The 22476-nt window shown below is 41.9% G+C and overlaps 1 protein-coding gene across 1 annotated transcript in view; it reads right to left on the bottom strand.

Moving 5' to 3' along the window:
- The window catches only part of GFRA4 (GDNF family receptor alpha 4), a 668764-nt gene that overhangs the window by 66532 nt on the left and 579756 nt on the right, over window positions 1-22476 (bottom strand). Inside the window, exons 3-4 of the mRNA XM_089653371.1 lie at window positions 8895-9173; window positions 2636-2716 (exon numbers count right to left, since the gene is read on the bottom strand). Coding sequence (XP_089509497.1) covers window positions 2636-2716; window positions 8895-9173 — 360 coding nt within the window. The remainder of the gene's footprint in view (window positions 1-2635; window positions 2717-8894; window positions 9174-22476) is intronic.

Genomic DNA, 22476 nt, shown 5'->3' with positions numbered 1-22476 from the left:
AGCACAGTTAGTAAACAAACCAAATATCGGTAACAAGTGGTTGCAGGTTGGGATCAAGCAGATGTGTAACAAGACAAAGGTCGATAACGAGTGGTAGTTGAGATTAGGACAGTTGCAGGTACACAAAGGAGCAAGATATTGGCTGGAGTGAGCATAATAATCTGGCAAACAAGAAGTACAAAGGCATGGCTTAAATAGGACGTTCATAGGAGAAGCAAGGAGTCCAAGGTTCACCAGAAACAAGATTATCCAAGATTTTATACAGCATGCTGTTCAGCATCTCAGGTGGCTCAGCAAGGAGATCTACTGCTGGATGCAGCAGAGGGCGTGGGGTCAGATCCTGAGGCTGATACACTCATCCTCATTGACATGGACACATTAGGGGTGTACATGTTATTTGCTTACATTTAGCAGTGGAAGTCCCTACTGCCCTGGCCGTGTTTTCCCACTGCAGCCTTGTAGACTACTATGGGACTGTCTCAAGGTCATAGATGATCCCATACAGGTCTATGGAGCTGTAATGCACACTCACAGCCAGAACAGGAAATATTTGCACTGCTGAATGTAGACAAACACCTAGCCAAGGACCATTGGACTGAGGGAAGTAAGCATCTGTGGAGGGGAATGGTAGGTTAAGTCAGCAGAAGGGGCAAAAAGGATAAATGCACCTTGTTTTAAAGAGAACTCATTCTTTATGTCTCATGCACATGGGCAGATTAGGGGTGTACAACATGTGGTTTGGTTACATTCAGCAGTGCACGTTTTCACTGTCCTGGCTGCATTTGCACATTACAGTCTTGTGGGCTTCTATGAGACCATGTCTCAAGGCTGGGTATGATCCGGGATGATCCCATACAAGTCTACAGAGCTGTAATATGCTCTCACAGGCAGAACAGGGAAGATCTGCATTGCTGTCTGTAAACAAATGCCTGAGTTCAAGATCACTGGACTGAGGGAGGTAAGTGTCTGTGGAGGGGGAGGGGGGTAGGTTAGGTCACGGGAAGGGACAAAAAGGATACCTTGTTTTAAAGTGTAGCCTTTAGATCTCATGCACACGGGCACATTAGGACGTACAACACGTGATTTGTTTACATTCAGCGGTGCAAGTCTTCACTGTCCTGGCTGCATTTGTGCATTATAACCTTATAGGCATCTACAGGATTGTGTCTCGAGGTTGGATATGATCCTATACAAGTCTATAGAGCTTCAATGTGCATTTGCAGCCAGAACAGGGAAATATTTGCCCTGTGGGATGTACACAAACACCTGAGTCTGTGACCATTGGCCTGAGATAAGCACACATCTGTGGAGGGGGGGTTAGGTTAGGTCGGTAGAAGGGGGCAAAAAGGATAAGTGTACCTTGTTTTAAAGTGCACTCTTCCTTTAGGTCTCATGACATGGACACATTATGGGCATAGAACAATGCATTCTGGCTTTATTCCGGGCCAGGAAGCCCAGGAACTGTATACAATCGTCCATAGATGCTCTACTAGGGTATACATCGGTACAAGCATAAATCCATGTATAGCATACAGGCGTATTCTACAAACACAGAACGTCTGCATTTGGGAAAAAAAAATCTGCTGAGTATATCCAAACTTACGCTTTTTTCTTAGTCCCCTGATGATCCAAAAATACCTGTTGATCCTGCTAGTGAAGTCCACCTAATGCAGTTTCCTGTGATGGGGTGACAGCAATGCTGTACTGCTCCTGAATTCAGAGCAGAGTTCTTGTTCTCATGTAGGATGTGCCCACTTACACTACAGTGGGAGGAGATGAGGTTGCAGGGGACATGCCATTGTTACTACTAATTCACAAGCCTATAGCTTATCAATCAGTGCCTGACCATACCTACTCCTGCCCACTTCTTTCTGGATGGACAGCCTCTGATGATGACATCCTTCCACTGTGTAATTAAATAAAGATCAAATAGCTAGGTCAGGGCTTGACTTATATTAGTGCCAGGGTCGGTGTTAGGATTTATGTCATGACAATGGTCAGGGTCAAGTAGCATTAAACAAAGTTTATTTTTCCATATCTGTTATAGAATGATTTTCTGCCTGTGTCCTGCTGGGGAGACTCACCTTCACTTCCTGTGTGTATTCCCATCTCAGTGAGTTGTCATCTGGTGTATCTCCCATCATGTTCTGTCCCAGTGACAATGGTCACCAGAACAAACAGACTGGGTGAATTTACCCATTGGTGACACAAATAGCAATAAAACCCTCACGGGGGTTCTAATCCTTTCCTACTCTACCCAAAACTAAAAATGAAAAAAAAAAAGTCTTTACATTTCCTTCTCTGCCCAAAGCAAGAGCAGCTGGAAATAAGGCTTCTCTGGGTATATGGTTCACGATTAATCAAACTCTTCCAACTTTTATAACAATTACTTTGTTGAATAGTCATGCAATGGTAACATGGAATGATAAAAATGGATTCAGATTTTCCAGAATAAAGGATAACATAAATAATTTTTTGGGGCGTATGGGGGTTGTTCTTTTTGTAAACCCGCAAGAATCCTTACATAAACACCTGCAGTCGCTCCAAAAAAAAAGTTAGAATTTCTGATGTTACTGCAAGTGACACAAACACATTCTGCACATGTTGTGTGATAATACAATGAGGAATTCATTACCTGCTGTTATGGACGCCAGCCTGACGTAGTCAAACCCCCTCACAAATGACTCATAAGGCGAGCTCTCTAAGACACTGACACCTAAAAAAACAACAGGAACACAATTACTGGAATTAGCCATTGTCCTCTGCTATTGTATTTATTTCTACTTTGCATACTAGAGTTGCTGTTTTTATGTAATTTCTACTCACATTGTGCAATATACATCAAAGTACATCATAGTAGACATCACTTATGAGACAAAACAATTTGTTTTCTGATGACTGCATTCATTGACAGAAATAACCTTTGAATGAGGTGAGCAGTTAGTCACATTCAACTGGACTTGTTCTGTAATACTGAAGGCGTTTCATAGCTTTTCCAAGCAGGGCTTGGTCAAGGGGGGAGCAGAAAGGATGCATACCCCAGGTATAGTGCTGCTATGTGGAGGGAGGGTGGGGAGCCACTGGAAGTGTCTGCCACTGACACAACACCGTTTTTCCTTAACAACACCACTGACGTAGGAGATTTTTTTTTCCTTCTAGTGACACCAATGATGCTGTTAGATTTTTTTCCTACATAAATTCTAGGCCCGTATTTGTGTGCCAATTTTAAACACTTCAGTTTGCTCTAGTGGACCACTGTCAGGACCCGGTTCACCTGCTGATGGCACTGTGGTTCCCTGAGCAGAGGGTTGCAGTTTCAGTGTCCTCCAGTGGGTGTCTCCCAGCAGCTGGCAGTTTCTAGTAACCAGTCTTCATTTAATGCTGGTTGCTGGGAGGGTATTTAATCTCTTTACTGCTATTAAAGTTCATGTCAGTTGGTTTGCTGTGCTAAGTCAGATGCTGCTGCCATTTTTCCAGCTCCTGATCTTGCACTTGCCCTTCATCCTTCACCCTTATATCTGCTCCACTTGTTCCTGATCCCATTCCTGATTTCTCCATTCCTTACATATCTGGAATTCACTGTGTCCTCTGTTCTTTATCTTGTGTTTATTTTATTATAGTTAGGTGGTTATTGTATTATAGTTAGGTGGCTATTGTATTATAGTTAGGTGGCTATTGTATTATAGTTAGGTGATTAGGTATTTTGTCATTTGGATGATTGTTCACTTACTGTATATCTTTATGTTAGCTCTTTGCTGGTGTTTGGATGCCTTTTGCCTTACTATTAATAAATCCACTTTAATATATATATGGTTTGGTCTCAGTTTCCTAAGTGAAGTTGTACAGATCTGGCCATCCCTGCTGCAGATTCTTGACAACCATAAACATTGATACTATTTCATTGTAGGCCACAAACATTATATACATTGTGGCGTGCGCTGCTATTGGCCATGCCCCCTTCTTCTCCGCCTAGGGTGGGAATGCAGTTTACCATATTCACCCTGGGCACTGGTTGACCTTGTCTTCAGGTCACTTCTTCAGTTTGAGTGCAGGAAGGTACCACAGAATTTATATCTACACAGAGAGCACCAACATCTTACTCCAATCATTATGGATTGTATAGTTTATTGATTCTCCAAGAATTGGATGGGAGGTATGAAAGTTGTGGAGCCACCTGATTCTAATGACCTAATTCCATCCTTGTGTCAGGAAGTCTGCATAGTTATTAATTCCACAATTTACATGACAAAGGTGTGAATTGTTGTCAAATCCTGGCCCAAACAAACTATTTAAAGTGATAACAAAGCTGGAGTTAGGCTTTAAGGTGTGGGAATGTCTATAAGACGTATAGAATTTGCCCTCCTATGCTGGGATATTCATTTCTGGAGAGGTTGTTTTGTCTCTCCACTCTTGTGTACTTTGCATTCCTCACTCATTGCATAGTTACTTCACTTGTGTGTGGGTGTTGGGTCTCTTGTATGAGCAAGCTTCTGTTTCAGAGTATTGCTAGGCTTGAAAGACATGGGGATGTGATGCTTGATAAAGATTCCGACACTCTAGACACATATGGGATGACTATGTTATTCTGTGTGTTCTGCTTCTCCCTCTGTTTGATGCTCTGATGTTTTTGGTTGACTTTTTGGATGTTTTACCAAAAGCCCAGTCTGAATGTGGATAGAAGATAGAATACATATGCAGAGTTCCTGACACCAAAGATGAGATTTTAACTAGATCAGGAGGAGGTTCCACAACTTTCACACCTTCCATCCTGCTCTTGGACAAGTAACATCTATAACATCTGGATATAAATGCTAGGGAATCTTCTCTTCACTCATTGGAATTGAGAAGTGGCTTGGAGAATCTACAAAACTTTCCAATTTTACTGAATAAGTCTGCTTAAATGTGACTATGACTAAGTATAGCATGACTAGGGATTAACATAAGTCTGGACCAAACACTGGATGCTCATACAAACACTGAACATTTAGGGTGTTTAGAATGGACGAACGTGTTTAGTATGGACAACTCTCAATGGTTGCTAAGGAAGCAGCAGGTCTTTGCATCTGCTGCATCCTTAGGAACCACCAAGGTCACCCAGCCCATTCATTTACATATCCAGGAATCATGTAAGCTAATGTGCGGGGACTGGGGGGTTTACATTATTGTCTAAATATGGCCACTTGGTATATGATGTTACCACTATCCCCACCTCTTCCCTTATTTATCTGCTGACAGATCAGGGAGCTGTAATTCAGCTATGGGCAGTGCTGGGATTGGTCACGTGCCTGGGTTGTCAGCTTTATTTTTCAGGGAATCAGATTTTAATTTTTTTCATAAAGAACTTTTGGGTTCTAAAACATTTTTATTTCTAGTCTAGTCTATTTTGGCATGTGAAGTTTGTTGAACTCAGGGGAGCTTGGCTCATCCCTAACCATGACCTGACAAGGTGAGTGATAGAAGGTTAGAAGTAAAGTTCCATAATCTTTTATGATGGGAATTACTGCTACCAGGGTTGGGAAGCCTTAAAAGCTAAGTTCACTTTTTTTTTTTTATTCCAGCTCTCCTATGTACCAATATATCACTAATGTACCTCTGTTGCAGAAAAATAAAAGCTTCCTTTGATTTTAAGAACAAGGCCTTATCTTAGCCCCAGCTGTGTTCCATAGAAAACTTCATGACTTCCTGGTATGTAGATTTGGGACATGAAAACCAGTAAGACGCAGGAAGCAGTTCACCAGCTAACCTCATTAGCACACACACCCTGCACCCATCAAGTATGTTTGCACGGCATTCCTGGCATCACTCCAGGCGTGCATTTGCCTGGCTTGTCAATGTAGGCTGCCACAGCTGCTGTGTTTGCACAGCATCCCTCCAGATGGGCCCGGCTCCATGCTAAACTCACCGGATCGCATGTGGCTCACGGGTTGGACATTATACAATCTGATTGTTCGATCTCTGTACAATTTCCTTTAGATTTACCAAAACCATGGAATAGGAGAACCAACCTATCTATCCATTCACTCTGTATCCAATCAGGCAGGCCCTTGCACTGCATCAGGTGTGACCAACCCGTGGCCCCAGAGAGTTTAGCATGCGGCCCAGGCTCTTCTGGGTGGACACTGGGGATGCTGCGCAAACATAGGAGCTGTGGCAGCCTACATCGACAAGCCAGGCAAATACACGCCTGGTTGGATGCTGGGGTTGTTGATAGTTGATTGGTGCAGGGTGTGTGTGCTAATGAGGTCAGCTGGTGAACTGCTTCATGTGTCTTACTGGTTTTCATGTCCCAAATCTTTTGTGGAACACAGCAAGGGCTAAGATAAGGCCTTGTCCTTAAAATCAAAGAAAACTTTTATTTTTCTGCAACAGAAGTATACTAATGGTATACAGTATGTCACAGAAGTGAGTACACCCCTCACATTTATCTAAATATTTTATTCTATCTTCTTATCAGCTAAAGAAGCTGAGGGTAAAGGTGATGGACTGGCCAAGCATGTCTCCAGACCTAAACCCTATTGAGCATCTGTGGGGCATCCTCAAACAGAAGGTGGAGAAACGCAAGGTCTCTAACATCCACCAGCTCCATGATGTCTTCATGGAGGAGTGGAAGAGGACTCCAGTGGCAACCTGTGAAGCTCTGGTGTGCTCCATGCCCAAGAGGGTTAAGACAGTGCTGGAAAATAATGGTGGCCACACAAAATATTGACACTTTGGGCCCACTTTGGACATTTTCACTTAGGGGTGAACTCACTTTTGTTGCCAGCGGTTTAGACATTAATGGCGGTGTGTTGAGTTATTTTGAGGGGACATCAAATTTACATGTTATACAAGCTGTACGCTGACTACGTCACATTGTAGCAAAGTGTCATTTCTTCAGTGTTGTCACATGAAAAGAGAGAATCAAATATTTACAAAAATGTGAGGGGTTGACTCACTTCTGTGAGATACTGTATTTGTACATAGGGGATCTGGAATTCAGAAAAAAAGGTGTACTTAGCCTTTAAGCCCCCATTTATACTTGGTACAGCTAAAAGCATTTCAATTTGGTGGCCTTTAAAAAAAAAAAGGAATCTGCCATATAAATAAATGGAGCTGCATGAAAAATATACAATACATGCATATTTAACAAGTATTCACTAAACCCCTCTCCCTCCAGAGAAAGAAAGACATTTTGAAAAGCGAAAGTCTCAACCAGGAATTGTACCCCATACTTTCCAGGGAGAGAAGGGTTTTGTGTTTTTTCCGTTCAGTAACATTTATATCTCTGTATAGTGTGATAGCCGCATAATATGCAGACACGGATTTAGTGTCACTGATTATAATGGCACAAATCTCATCTGCGTGCACTTGATATGGATCTAAAGAGCATGTCTGAGCAAAAAAAATGTACAGAGTACATCTCTACAATACATGCACAATCCATTCCCATGTTTCCAAGCAATGTTGTCAGCCCCATCTGAGTTCTCCCAAGCAGGGCTACAAAACCTTCCCCCTCCTCATTTCCATTACATAATGGAGAGGTGTCCTGTAGTCCAGCAGGGTACAATTCAGGTAGGGCTGACAACACAGCCTGGGATTTCAGTACAGCAGAAGCACTCTGTTGTCAGCAAACACAACGTGTACATTGGGGTTGCAGCAGATCTAGTTTTTTTTCAGCGGGAACATGAGGGGATGTAGTTTTGGCACCTCCAGCACTGAATTTATACACTGGCAAAGGGTGCTTGGATGACCTGAAGGGTCTGTTAAAGTGCCTGCTGGGGGATCTTTTGTCACTGGAAAAAGTTATTTTTGCAGGGGGGTCCAATGTTGCTGGTGTGGGATCTATTTTTGCTGGGAGGTCAATTTTTGCTTGGAGGGATCTACTGTTGAGGGAAGGGTCTATTGTTGCTGACTGCTGGAGGATCTTTTGATGCTGGCTGCTAGGAGATCTATTGTTGCTGGTGGGGGGGTCTAATTTTGCTTGGGAGGTCTATTGTTTCAGGGGGGGTCTATTGTTGCTGGGGGAGTCTCAGGGGGGGACTGACCATTTGGAAACTCGGGCAGTGCCCGAGGGCCCAGGGTCAGTAGGGGGCCCCCATGAGATACCCCTGGTACCTTTTTTCATAGGCTTTTTTGAGTTTGGGCAAGGACACAGGGGCCCCATGATCCCCTATTGCCCGGGGGCCCCATGAGTTGTCAGTCCACCCCTGGGGAGTCTATTGTTTCAGGGCGGTCTATTGTTGTTGGGGGAGTCTATTGTTGCTGGATGGATCTCTTGTTGCTGGGCAATCTATTTTTGCTGACCCCAAGGGATCTGTTTTACTGCTTTTCTTTTCTCCATTTTATTATTATCATATTAACACCTTCCCACCCGGCCTAAAGCAGATTGATGGCTGGGCAGGACTTTCCTCCTTCTGAGTGGACGTCATACGACACCTTCCCAGAAGGCACCTCTAGCACGGCCGGCCGTGGACACAGCTGATGACTGATCACTGCACTGGAATGCTGCCAGTGTCATGTGATCACTGTGACCAATCACAGCAGATCACATGACAATTGTAAACAATGGATGGCTTCCTTTCATGCCATCCATTGTATATACAATTGTGTTACTAGCTGTGATTGATGACAGTGATCACATGGTAGAGAGAGGGCCAATCACAGCCCATCTGTACCATGTGATTAGCTTTGGTCAATCACAGCTAATCACAACAAAAAGACACTGAATGAATCAGTTTCATTCAGTAAAAATGGTTGCTTCTACGAATTAAATTCATTGGTATAAGCAATCATAATGTGTACAAAAAAAATCCTGATTACTTCTCCAGAGTAGTACAATGTTACGTTACATTTGTGATATTGCTCTACTGCACTGGTGCCAATATGTAAAAAACAACACAGACTGATATCCTCACCTTCCATCAACGTGTGGTGGATGCTCCAGTATATGTTCAGACAGTTCTTCTCCTTTTTCATCCCTCGTTTGCACTTGCAGCCATGCAGCTGGCTGGAGTGGAGAGCGTCCACGGTGCGTTTGCACTGGCTCTTGGCGTTGGGTGCCAGTTTGTTGGCTCCGTTCCCTGCTATGCACTGACGCAGTGTCCGTAAATTGAAGCTGCAGCCCGGGTTATTCTTGCAGGCCTCGCCGGCCTGGAGGCAGTCTCTGCTTGTAGATGGAACTCCTGCTGTCCTCTCTGAAAATCATTAGAAAAATTAGAAATTAGGTTTGCATGCCAAACTTGGCCAAATTTTTGGTGTCATTAGTTTACATTCCGGGATAAGTAAATATTGTCCAAATTCATTTCTCAGGCGTATTCTGCCTTGTACCTAGGTGTGCTTTGTGTATTTCTTCCAGATCTGTGCAGTAATAAAGAGTGAAACTTTGCATCTGTAATAAAGACCGGTCACTGCTGCTCTCTCCTTGTGCAGGGTGACTGGTCTTGTCTCCGCCCCCTCCTGTAGCTTTCTGCAGGCAGCCTGTATTGAGTGAAGCCTGCTGGGCCCCTCCCACAGCTCTGCTCTCTGCACTGGCTAGGTACAGACCAGCGATGTTGTCACTGCTACTTTTACAACGTTGTAACTGGGTTTGCAAAGGCATTTGCTGCACAAAAAGTGGAATTATATCCTTTGCGGCTATTGAGCAGTATGTTTAATTACATTTTATGTGCCCTAATTCCAGCTTTAAATCCTAAAGTTGGGAAAACTTAAAGAAAACCTATTAATAAAGACTATCCGCAGCAGAATTTTAGTTTTTGATGGAGGGGGAAAATGTAAAGGGAAATTCTGTCCTGTTCTCCAATACAAGCAATGGGAGGAGCGGGAGGCAGGGGCAGGGAATAACACATTCTCAGCAGATCTAACTCTTCCCCATTCTAATAAAATGAGTTTTGGTTTGAATTCTCATTGGTGAGATTTCTCATCACTTCCTGTCCAGATAGATAGATGGATAGATAGATCTCCTTATCACATACACATGGCCAGATAGGAACTTAAAGGAGAACTCCTTAATGAGTGCACAGTAGACGTGCAGAATGAAAATTTTGTTTTGTTTCCATTCCTTATTTTAAAAAATTTGTTTAGTTAAATTTGTTAAATTCATTCAATTTGTTTTCGGAATTTGTTTTGCTTAGTTTCCTTTATTCATTTTTGAATTCGATTTGAATTTTTCAAATTTAATTCAATTCGACTGAATTGAAAAGAATCAAATTTGAACTTATTCTATTCGAAATTCGAATTTCGGAAGATGGTTATATTCTTGCTACTTTATTCTATTGTTTTTTTCTATTCTATTCTCTTTTCTATTCTCTTCTATTCTTTTCAAACTTAGCATTTCAGAAGAAGGTTTTATTCTATTTTTTATTTTCTTTTATTTTCCATTTTATTCTGTTCTGTTTTACTTTATTATTTTCCATTATGTTCTATTCTGTTTTATTCTATTGTATTCTTTTCAACATTCACATTTTGGAAGGCCATTATAGTCTATTTAATGTAATCCTATTTATTTTCTATTCTATTCTACTCTTTTCGATTCTATTATCTCTTTTCTTTTCTGTTCTATTTTGTTCTATTCTTTTATTTTTTATTCTAGTCTATTCTTTTCTATTCTATTTTATTCTATTCTTTTATTTGCTATTATATTCTGTTCTGTTTTACGCTATTCTTTTCTATTCTATTAATTTCTATTTTATTCTATTCTATTCCTTTATTTTCTATCCTATTTTATTCTACTCTTGTTTTCAAATTCAATTTCATTTTCAAACTCGGTTTCATATTAAATTTGAATTTCGGACACAATTTTGTTTCTCTATTTCGGATTCATTTGAATTTGTTAATATTGTAATTTGGAAATTCAGATACATCCAAATCTCCAAATAACTAAAAATGTGTCCGAATTTATATACAGAAAGAAACAAACTGCACAGGTCTAGTACACATGGCCAGATAGAAAGTGAAGGGAGATCTCCTTACCACTTTCAGATGGCCGGATAGGAAGTGAAGGGAGGTCTTCTTACCACTTTCACATGGCCAGATAGAAAGTGAAGGGAAATCTCCTTACCACTTTAACATGGCCAAATAGAAAGTGAAGGGAGATCACCTTACCACTTTCAGATGGCCAGATAGGAAGTGAAGGGAGATCTCCTTGCCACTTTCAGATGGCAAGATAGGAAGTGAAGGGAGATCTCCTTGCCACTTTCACATGGCCAGATAGGAAGTGAAGGGAGATCTCCTTGCCACTTTCACATGGCCAGATAGGAAGTGAAGGGAGATCCCCTTGCCACTTTCATGTCAAGATAGGAAGTGAAGGGAAGTTGCCTTTTCTCCAGGCTGGAAAGTCCTCAGAGATGCAGAAAGCAGCACCATAATGACATCAGTGCCACTCTTGCCGCAAGTATACTTTGAATGAAGGATAGTATGCTGAACACCTGAATGTCCCAATGGTTGCCAGTGGAGTCTGTCATTGTTCTCTTTGCAGGCCATAGGCCTAGATGGAAATACGGCATACTTTAACTCAGAGGCCTCTTCTACTACAGTTAGCATATGGTCAACAATACAGCTGAGGCCAGTAAGATATAATGATTGAGCCAGTTCCTCCGAGGAACCTCCCTCTTCCAACTGACCCACGTGATTGTTTACCACCACAATTGTCTCCAAAGATAAGTTTAGTACAACACTTCTTCCAAGCAATAGATAGAATCATTCCTAGATGCATGGATAGCTTCAACATCTCGCTGTTCATAATGGGCCCTGTCCTATGGTACTGCCAAAGAGGGAGATTGCTGTGTGCCATAATGCCCCAAAATTACTGTATGTTCTTCTTACTTCCAGACTCTATCCCTTGCTACATGAGCTCCTCCACAGAGGTCCACACCCTTCTGGGCTCATGATCTGTCTTCTACTTGCATTCCTCTCTTCCTGACTCCTCCCCACCTATATCTAGATCTGCTTTCTAACAATGCCCAGTGGGCAAAAGAGAAACAATCAGGGCAGTAACCCCCTCTTACAGGTGTCCCCATTGGAAAACTTATTCTCACCTCCTTTTCTAGTTACAACTCTAAACTTTTGGATTTTGCAGTCAATTTCTGTCTCAATGGCATAACATGACAGGATATATAACCTGTACCCAATCTAAACAAAACAAAAGAAAAAATTACATTTACTTTAGATCCCATCCCAGACCTATTCTCTTGGCATATGTTAGCATAATTATTGTATGTGGTTGTCACAGAAAGGAAAAAAAATACATTGAAAAAAAGTAAAACATAGTAATGGCTTGCATCTCTGCACCCCAACATAAGGTATATTTCACTGTGGTGACATAACTGTTGGAACAGTTACTTCAATGTATGGTATATTTTATAGGGGCCACATACAGTAGCCTTCAGAAGAGTCAGTAGAGCACAGGCACAGGCCTTCCCATAGTGAAAGGAAAAAAAACTGCATAATCTATGGCCTGTCTTATAAGAGCCCTGCAGCTGAGAGCTTAAAGTAGAACTACACTGCATCTGAGCACCACAAACCAAAACCACTTTTTAATAAATTTTAACCACTTTCCGTCCGCCTGCTGTTTATATACAGCAGGATGGTGGCACTCCAGGGGCCGGTTGCCGTTCATAAACGGCACCCGCCTTTTCTAGCTGTGCGCGCTCCCTGGGAGCGCGCAGCGCCGCGATCCGGTGCCCGCTGTGTCCTACGGACACAGTGAAACACCGATCGTCAGACGGGACCTCTGTACGAGGTCCCGATCATGTGATCACTGATTGGCCAATCAGTGATCACATGCAGAGTAGTAAGCAAAATGTCACTTGTGACATCATTGCTTACTACGTGTGAAATCTGTGAATGATCACAGAGGTCACATGGTACAAGGCTATTCACAACAGCCTTATACCATGTGACAAGGTGTGACCAATCACAGCTCACTCAGTATTTCTCAATGGCTGCAAGAATGCAGACAGAGAGAAAGAGAAATGATTGCTTTTACATCCTATATGGGTGTAAAAGCAATCACTGTAAAAAAAAAAAAAAAATCTTCATCACCCCCATGGTCACCATGGTGACACTGTACTGCTAGGGTGACAGTATATAAAAAAAACCCAAAAAAACATAAATAATAATATAAAAAAACAAAATAAAAATGTAAAAAAAATGTTTAAAAATTATAATTTTTGGTTATAAACTAATTTGGCTTATTTATTTTTTTTACTAAAAATATAACGGAATACATTTTGGTCAAGATTTATGATGAAAGATTATTTATTTGCAAAATTTTATAAGAAAAACATTTTTTTTCAAAATTTTTGGACTTTTTCATTTACATAGCGAAATAAATAAAAATCCCAGTGGTGAATAAATACCACCAAAATAAAGCTTTATCTGTCTCAAAAAAAGGTAAAAAATTCATATGGGTACAGTGTTGCATGACCGCGCAATTGTCATTCAAAGTGTGATAGCGCTGAAAGCTGAAAATTGCAGGAAGGGGGTAAAAGTGTCCGGACAAGAAGTGGTTAATATGCAAAGAAAACCTCCCCATCTATCCACGTTTCATGTGTTTTTTCCCTGAGAAATCACTTGGAAAACTTTGAAAAACATCCCCCCCAGCATTTCTGACCGTGGCCATTGAATAGGGGTAGATGATTAATGTAACATTTACTTCCTGGAATCCATTTACCCTTAGCTCAGGCATGCATGCAGGAGGGTGTGCTTAGCTGAGAAAACCTCTCCTCCCCACCTATAGACTCCTGAAATGTATGTGATCTAGGGCAGAAACCAGAAAACAACTGAAAAAAGTTTATACACCTGTGGTCATGGAGGTGATTGGAACACCTGAATCCAATGATTTGGAAGGGGTGTTCCAATACTTTTGGCAATATGGTGTATGCCAAAAAATAAATGCAGTTTACAGTCCTTGAAATTTGTTCTTTTATTATATAAATTCAAAAGTCCCAGTTTGACTTGAACATTCCTTGTTCATATATATATTTACAGTATACATGCATGTGTGTTTGAACTTTGGTGTGCACACTCTAATGCAGTAAGCTGCGCACACCTACGAATATAGTCAATATTGATTGAGAGAGTGTTTAAAGTTCCACTTTAAAATCTAACAGAGGAGGAACAAGTATCTGTGCGGGGATGAATTGATGAAGAAAGTAAAAGTTCAGTTGGTAGGAGGAGGCAGGATAGTCTTACCAAGGGGATGAGATTTCAGGGATCACCTAATGTTGGACAGAGAAGGAAATAGCCAGACAGATTGGAGTTCCAGAGGATGGGAGAGGATCTGGAGAAGTCCTGGATGCGAACATGGAAGAAGATGATAAAGGAGCTAGCAGGAAGTCTTGGGAGGAGTGAAGAAGACCGTTTGGGTGTGAGATATATACAGTTGTGTTCAAAATAATAGCAGTGTGTTGAAAAAAGTGAATAAAGATCAAAATCCTTCTAATAGCTTTTATTTCCATACACACAAATGCATTGGGAACACGACACATTCTATTCCAAATCAAAACATGAAGAAAAATAGATCAAATTTGTGTTGTTCCTCTAAAAAAATTGAAGAAAAGTGAATATTAGACGGTTCAAAAAATAGCAGTGTTTGTATTCTTCTTTACAAACTCAAACATTCACTATATAAACTGAAAAATGTTTGAAGATTTTGCTTTCCTTTGAATCACTTAATGAATGTTTCGTTGTATAAGCACTGTTTCTGAGAACTGCTGTACATCTGTGTTGCATGGAGTCACCCAACTTCTGGCCCCTGTGATCAGGTATTCCAGCCCAGGATGATTGGACTACATTCCACAGTTCTTCTCTATTTCTTGGTTTTGCCTCATAAACTGCATTTTTGATGTCACCCCAAAAGTTTTCTATTGGATTAAGATCCGGGGATTGGGCTGGCCACTCCATAATGTCAATCCTGTTGGTCTGGAACCAAGATGTTGCACGTTTACTGGTGTGTTTGGGGTCGTTGTCTTGTTGGAACACCCATTTTAAGGGCATTTCCTCTTCAGCATAAGGCAGCATGACCTCTTCAAGTATTCTGATGTATTCAAACTGATCCATGATCCCTGGTATGCGATAAATAGGCCCAACACCGTAGTATGAGAAACATCCCCATATCAGGATGCTTGCACCACCATGCTTCACTGTCTTCACAGTGTACTGTGGCTTGAATTCAGTGTTTGGGGTTCGTCTGACAAACTGTCTCCGGCCACTAGACCCAAAAAGAACAATCTTACTTTCCTCAGTCCACAAAATGTTGCGCCATTTCTCTTTAGGCCAGTCAATGTGCTCTTTGGCAAATTGTAACCTCTTCAGCACGTCTTTTTTTCAACAGTGGGACTTTGCGGGGGCTTCTTGCAGATAGCTTGGCTTCACATAGGCGTCTTCTAATTGTAACAGTCCTCACAGGGAACTTTACACCTTCTTTCATCTTCCTGGAGCTGATTGTTGGCTGAGTCCTTGCCATTTTGGCTATTCTTCTATCCATTAGAATGGTAGTTTTTCACTTTCTTCCACGTCTTTCAGGTTTTGGTTGCCATTTTAAAGCATTTGCGATCATTTTAGCTGAGCAGCCTATCATTTTCTGCACTTCTTTATATGTTTTCCCCTCTCCAATCAACTTTTTACTCAAGGTACGCTGTTCTTCTGAACAATGTCTGGAACGACCCATTCTCCTCAGAATTTCAGAGAGAAATGCACTGTAACCAGCATGTACACCATTTGCTGCCTTCCTTCCTTAAATAAGGGCAATAATTGCCACCTGTTTTTCAAAGAATGAATGACCTCACTAATAGAACTCCACACTGCTATTATTTTGAACATGCCCCTTTCAATGAGTGATTCAATGACACAGAATCAGCAGCATGCATGTCATGACTGTTGGGTCTGTTGGATTTCTATTACTCTACTACACCTGCTAGTAAATTATTTGCCATGTAGAAATATCATTTCTACCAAAAACAGTGATTGATCAGGTTAGTGATGTCTGACTGCTATTATTTTGAACACAACTGTAATATATATATATATATATATATATATATATATACAGTATATTACAGAAGCAACAGCACTGCTTTCCAATTATGTTATGTTTTATGGGAGAGATGTTACTGTTCTCCAGATATATGTTCCATTTTACAAGTGAAGTGGAATTACTGGTCTCCAAATATGTTCCATTTTACAGGAGAGAGATCGCTGCTGCCCAAATTTTACAAGAACAGCATCACAGCTCTACAGATGTAAGTTATTATTTATAGGGAAAAACATCACCATTTTCCAAATCTATTTTCACAGGAGCGGCCCCGTGACTCTGATACCATTACACAAACACACACATTACAAATGCAACACGGGAAGCATATTTTGTGCTGATGGCCACATACGGGGCAGGCAAAACGCCATAGCATTCAGCATAGAGACAATTGGCAATATGAGATGTGCAGCTAATCTCCAGTGAATTGACAGCAATGAATTTAAATGCCTGGCTGAATTATGCACGGTGTTGATATGGACGCCGGCAGTAAGAAGGTGGCGGAGGCAAATCCTAATTCTTGGAAGCAGAAGCCGGGTTTTGGCACGTCAGGCTCATCACGCCGAGCGCCATCCCGAGAACAACCACAGATTACTAATGCCTAAGCAGTTGTGTCTGCAAAGCATGAAAAATGCATTTGCTTGAATTAAAAATGTAGTGTTTCTTACATACTGGCCTGGCTTCAATTATAAATCTCTGTTATTACACTTTATAAAGGGACGTCTAATTGACCCCAGTGGGACGGTTTATACAGATATTGGGGATGGGGGGGGAGGGGGTGCACAGAGAAAAAGGATTGTTTACTGATCCAGGGGATGGAGCCAAGTATAGGATTCTGGCAGAGGCAGCCTCATATATAAATTAAAATCCATTTCAAGAAGCATAAGTCAAATCAATCGTTATATATTATGTACGAGTCGCCGGGCCTCATTACTCAGCCTGTGTTGTCAACCAGTGACCAGTCAAATGTGCCGGTTAATTTTTTAAAGTCTACAATGGAAAAAGGACAGTTACATTTGGAGACTATGGCCAACACAGACAGATCTTTACCCCCCCCCTACTTTTTGTCAGTCCACTCCCACCCCCTCCTCTCTCACAGTTATGAGTCACTGAGCCTCATCACTCAGCCGAGAGACCTGCCCGTGTTGTCCACCAGCAACCAATCAAATACGCTGGTTCATTTTTTAAGTCTACAATGGAAAAAGGACAGTTACATTTAGAGACTATGGCCAACACAGACAGACCTTAAAACAGATCTTTACCCCCCTCTGCTTTTTGTCATTCCACACTCATCCCCTCCTCTGTCACGGTTATAAGTCACTGAGCCTCATCACTCAGCCAAGAGACCTGCCCGAGTTGTCCACCAGCAACCAATCAAATACACCGGTTAAATTCTTAAAGTCTAAAATGGAAAAAGGACAGTTAAATTTGGGGACTATGGCCAACACAGAGAGACCTTAAAACAGATCTTTACCACCCCCCCACCATTTACTTTTTGTAATTCCACACCCACCCCCTCCTCTCTTACAGTTATGAGTCACTGAGCTTCATCACTAAGCCATGAGACCTGCCCGTGTTGTCCACCAGCAACCAATCAAATACACCTAACCCTCAAGGGGTGTACAATCTAAGGTCCCTAACTCATATTCATACATACACAGACTAGGGCCAATTTAGACAGAAGCCAATTCACCTCCCAGCATGTCTTTGGAGTGTGGGAGGAAACCGGAGTACCCGGAGGAAACCCACACAGGCACAGGGAGAACATGCAAACTCCAGGCAGGTGGTGCCGTAGCTGGGATTTGAACCAACGACCCGAGTACTGCCAGGCAGAAGTGCTAACCATTTAGCCACCGTGCTGCCCAGATTAGCTTTTTTTTTTAATTTTCAACAAAGCAATAATAAAAAAATAATAATTTTAATAACAATAAAAATAATAATAACAAAACAATAATAAATAAAAATATGTAAAAAAAATGCAAAATCACAGAAAAGACACAGGAACACACAGGAAGACCACTGTAATGTACACATCACTGGGACCGCAAAGCAGCATGGGAAGCATAATGCATGTTGGGTTAGAGCAAAGTGTCTTGGGAAATTTCCATGACTCATGAAAAAAAGGATGTAAAACGGATCACAATCGGTTAAAAAATGGATGTACTCGGATCAAAAACTGATAAAAACGGATGTAAACAGATACAGATATAAATGGATCACAAATTAATGTAAAGGGATCAACAACGGATGTAAACAGATACGAAAATGGAGGTAAAAAGTGAAGTCTTGATCCATTTAGTTCTGATTTAAAAAAAAAAAAAAAACGCGGCTGAACTGATGAAAAAAATGGAACACCCGTGTGAAAGGACCCTTACATTTATTGGGCAATTCACATCTGTCTTGACATACAGTTGCAAGAAAAAGTATGTGAACCCCTTGGGATTACGTGGAGTTTTGCATGAATTGGGCATAAAATGTGCTCTGAACGTCATCTAAGTCACAACAATAGAAGAACACAGTCTGCTGAACATAATACTACACAAACATTAGATGTTGCCATGGTTTAATTGCACATAACATGTAAACATTCACAGTGCAGGGAGGAAAAAGTATGTGGGGCCCTAACTTAATGACTTCTCCCAGAGCTAATTGGAGTCAGGAGCGAGCCAACCTTGACTCCAATCAGCGTGATGATATTGGGTGTGTTGCTGACAGCTGTCCTGCCCTTAAAAAACACACACCTCTTTTGGGTTTACTGGTTTCAAGAAGCACTGTCTGATGTGAACCATGCCTCGCAGAAAACAGCTCTCAGAAGACGTACGATCAAGAATTGTTGACTTGCATGAAGCTGGAAAGGGTTACAAAAGCATCTCCAAAAGCCTTGATGTTCATGTGTCCATGGTAAGACAGACTGTCTACAAATGGAGAAAGTTTAGCACTGTTGCTACTCTCCCTAGGCGTGGTCGTCCTGTAAAAATGACTGCAAGAGCACAGCGCAGAATGCTGCATGAGGTAAAGAAGAATCCCAGAGTGTCAGCTAAAGACCTACAGAAATCTCTGGCACATGCTAACATTTTTGTTGACACATCTACAATAAGGAAAACATTAAACAAGAATGGAGTACATGGGAGGACACCACGGAGGAAGCCATTGCGGTCCAAAAAGAATATTGCAGCACGTTTGAAGTTTGCAAAAGAGCACCTGGATGTTCCACAGCACTACTGGCAAAATATACTGTGGACAGATGAAACCAAGATTGAGTTGTTTGGGAAGAACACACAACACTATGTGTGGAGAAAAAAAGGCACAGCACACCAACATCAAAACCTCATCCCCACTGTAAAACATGGCGGAGGGAGCATCATGGTTTGGGGCTGCTTTGCTGCCTCAGGGCCTGGACGGATTGTTGTCATTGATGGGAAAATGAATTCCAGAGTTTATCAAGACATTTTGCAGGAAAACGTACGACCATCTGTCCGCCAACTGAAGCTCCGTAGAGGATGGGTGATGCAACAGGACAATGACCCAAAGCATACAAGTAATTCAACAAAACAATGGCTGCAACAGCACAGAATACGCCTTCTGGAGTGGCCCAGTCAGAGTCCTGACCTCAACCCGATTGAAATGCTGTGGCATGACCTTAAGAGAGCGATTCACACCAGACATCCCAAGAATATTGCTACACTGAAACAGTTTTGTGAAGAGGAGTGGTCCAAAATTACTCCAGATCGTTGTGCAGGTCTGATCTGCAACTACAGGAAACGTTTGGTTGAGGTTATTGCTGCCAAAGGAGGGTCAACCAGTTAATCCCAAGGGGTTCACATACTTTTTCTTGCAACTGTATATGGTGATTGAAATAGGGTGTCTGCACTACCTTTACGTTACGGCGCTGCATTACTTTAACTGACAATTGCGCAGTCATGCAACTCCGCACCCAGATTAAATTTACTTCCTTTTTTTTCACACAAATTGAGCTTTCTTTTGGTGTATTTGATCACCTGTGCATTTTTTAATTTTTGCGCTATCAGCAGAAAAAGACTGACAATTTTGAGAAAAAAAACAATATTTTGACCTTTTGCAATTAAACATGCCCAGTAAAAAAATAAAAAAATCACATTTCATCATAAATTTACACCAAAATGTATTCTGCTCCATGTCTTTGCTAAAATAAAAATCCCAATATGTGCAAATTAATTGGTTTACGTAAAAGTTATAGCGTTTACAAATGGCGGTATAGCTACTGGAATTTTTTCTTTTTCCTTACTAGTAATGGAGATGATCAGCGACTTTTAGTGGGACTGCGGAGGACATTCTGACACTGGGGGGGAACTGACTTGGTGTCACTGACATCCCCAGTGACACCAATACAGTGATAAGTGCTTTAAAACAGCACTGACACTGTACTAATGACACTGGGCAGGAAGGGGTTAATGTGAGGGGCGATCAAAGGGTTAACTGTGTGTTGGGAGTGTTTTACTAGGGGCGGTGTATGTGCTTCACTGTAAGCACACTGATTGGAATGGCTGTGCTGTGCAGTGTGCCCGAGCTGACAGTCTTCCTCCCCGTTGGTGATTGTAGGTAATTACGGGGCGCTGGCGGGTAATCACCGTCTGGGACCCGGTGATTGACATCCACGGCACGAAAGGCGGTGTGGGTAGGGCGATGCGCCCCCTACCCAGAAATGCTAAATCATGTATATATACATGATTTTGTGCACCCGTGCCGCCGTGTTGCAGTAAATCTGCTATACGGCAGTGGGTAAGCGATTAAAGTGGAACTAAACTGCATCTGAGCACCACAAACCAAATATGCTAGTTAAACCAGGGGTGCTCAACCACTGGAAGAGTGAGGGACACTTAATGTATTTGGTACCCGGTTGCAGGCCACAATGAATTGAAATGTCCTACAATTTATTTATTTTTTTTTTAATAGCTTAATGAACATTTAGGTAAAATTAATATCCCCTAAATGTGAACTGTTTAGGAAATATCTGCTCTTTTTGACAGCCGGTGCATGCGCTCCGAAGTAACGGCATACAGTACCTGTGCCATTCCATTGCATGAATGGGAGTGACGTCATACCGCTCAGCCAGTCAGACGGCCAGAGTTTGTGAACCGGACCGGGTGAAGATGAAAGCCTCTGCAGCAGTGCCAGCGCAATTTTTTTTGGGGGGGAATGTGGTTTACTACAGCTTTAATAACAAAAGTAGATGTAATTGATATAAATGTAAAACCTCCAGTATGAAATAGAAAGTCCAAAGTGAATGAGCCTTTAAGAATGCTCCACTCAGGTGCTCTTGCTATGATAAACGTGCAAAAAGAACAGCAGAGGTTCCCACCACCATTCACACTCCGCTCTCACCCTAATAATTGGACCTATTTAGCTAAAAATAGGTAAAAAGTGCACTTCCCTTTAATGGGATTCACTCCAAGGCAATGCTACTCCCTCCTTGTGAGGTCCGCTTTGAAAGGTTAGGAGATATTATCTTTCCCGTGGTAAACTTCTCCAGGGCTCCTCAGCTCAGAAAGAAAAAAACGGGGACTTCTGTAGTGCAGTTCCATTAAAACCAATGTTATCTCTATTAAAAATCATATAATATATTCCTCTCACAAGGAAAGTACACTAAATAAGTAAGGCACCACATAAATCGCAATTATGTAGATACAGGTAAAGGTCACCTTAAGGCTTAGACTCTCACATCACCATTACAGCATGATCTGCCAATCCTTCCTGATAGGCGAGATGACGTCATCAGGCCCCACCCGGGCGTGTTTCGTCACGACCATGTGACTTTTCTAAGAGGTTTGCTAATCTGTATTATCGACCCCAGCTTGCACTTTTGGTCACAATTCTGCCTACCTCATCGCCAGCATGTTGCCGACTCCTGCCTGTTCCTGAACTCAAGCTTGATCGTAATTCTGCACCTGTCTGTCTGTCTGCTGCCAAAAATAGTTTCTGACCTGACTCCATACTGCCGCTTAGAGGATTCCTGTATTTCTAAGCTCAAGTTCACTGCTCCAATTTCCACCTGTGTCCTTCCACTGCCTTTGCAGTCCCAATCCTCATTACCAGGGTTGCTTGCACACGAATTGTGTAAGAGGACCTCCTCGTCATCTAGGGCTCTGCAGACTAGTATGTGACACTAGGCCAAAAACCAGGAAGTAACTGAAGAAATGTAATAAAAAAAAAAAAAAAAAGGTAGCAGCATAAGGATGTTGATTAGGGTCCTTTCACATGGGATGGACCCATTTAGAGGATCTGCTTGCTCAGTGGGGGATCTCCCCGCTGATCCCTGCAGAGCAAGCGGATGATAGCTCTGTGTCGGTTCCGCTGCTGCAGAGCAGACAAAGACCTGCTCGCTCTCTTCAATGGGGTGTCGGATGAAAACGGACCACCTGTCCGTTTTCATCGGACCCGATCCGATGGACGGAAGGGGAACTGGATCCCCATCTGTCCCTTTTTGGCGG

Source organism: Staurois parvus, unplaced genomic scaffold, assembly GCF_062004578.1.
Source record: "Staurois parvus isolate SC_StPar_1 unplaced genomic scaffold, SC_StPar_1.0 ptg000708l, whole genome shotgun sequence".
Classification (NCBI taxonomy): Eukaryota; Metazoa; Chordata; class Amphibia; order Anura; family Ranidae; genus Staurois; species Staurois parvus.
This window is presented reverse-complemented; position numbering and strand designations above follow the sequence as displayed.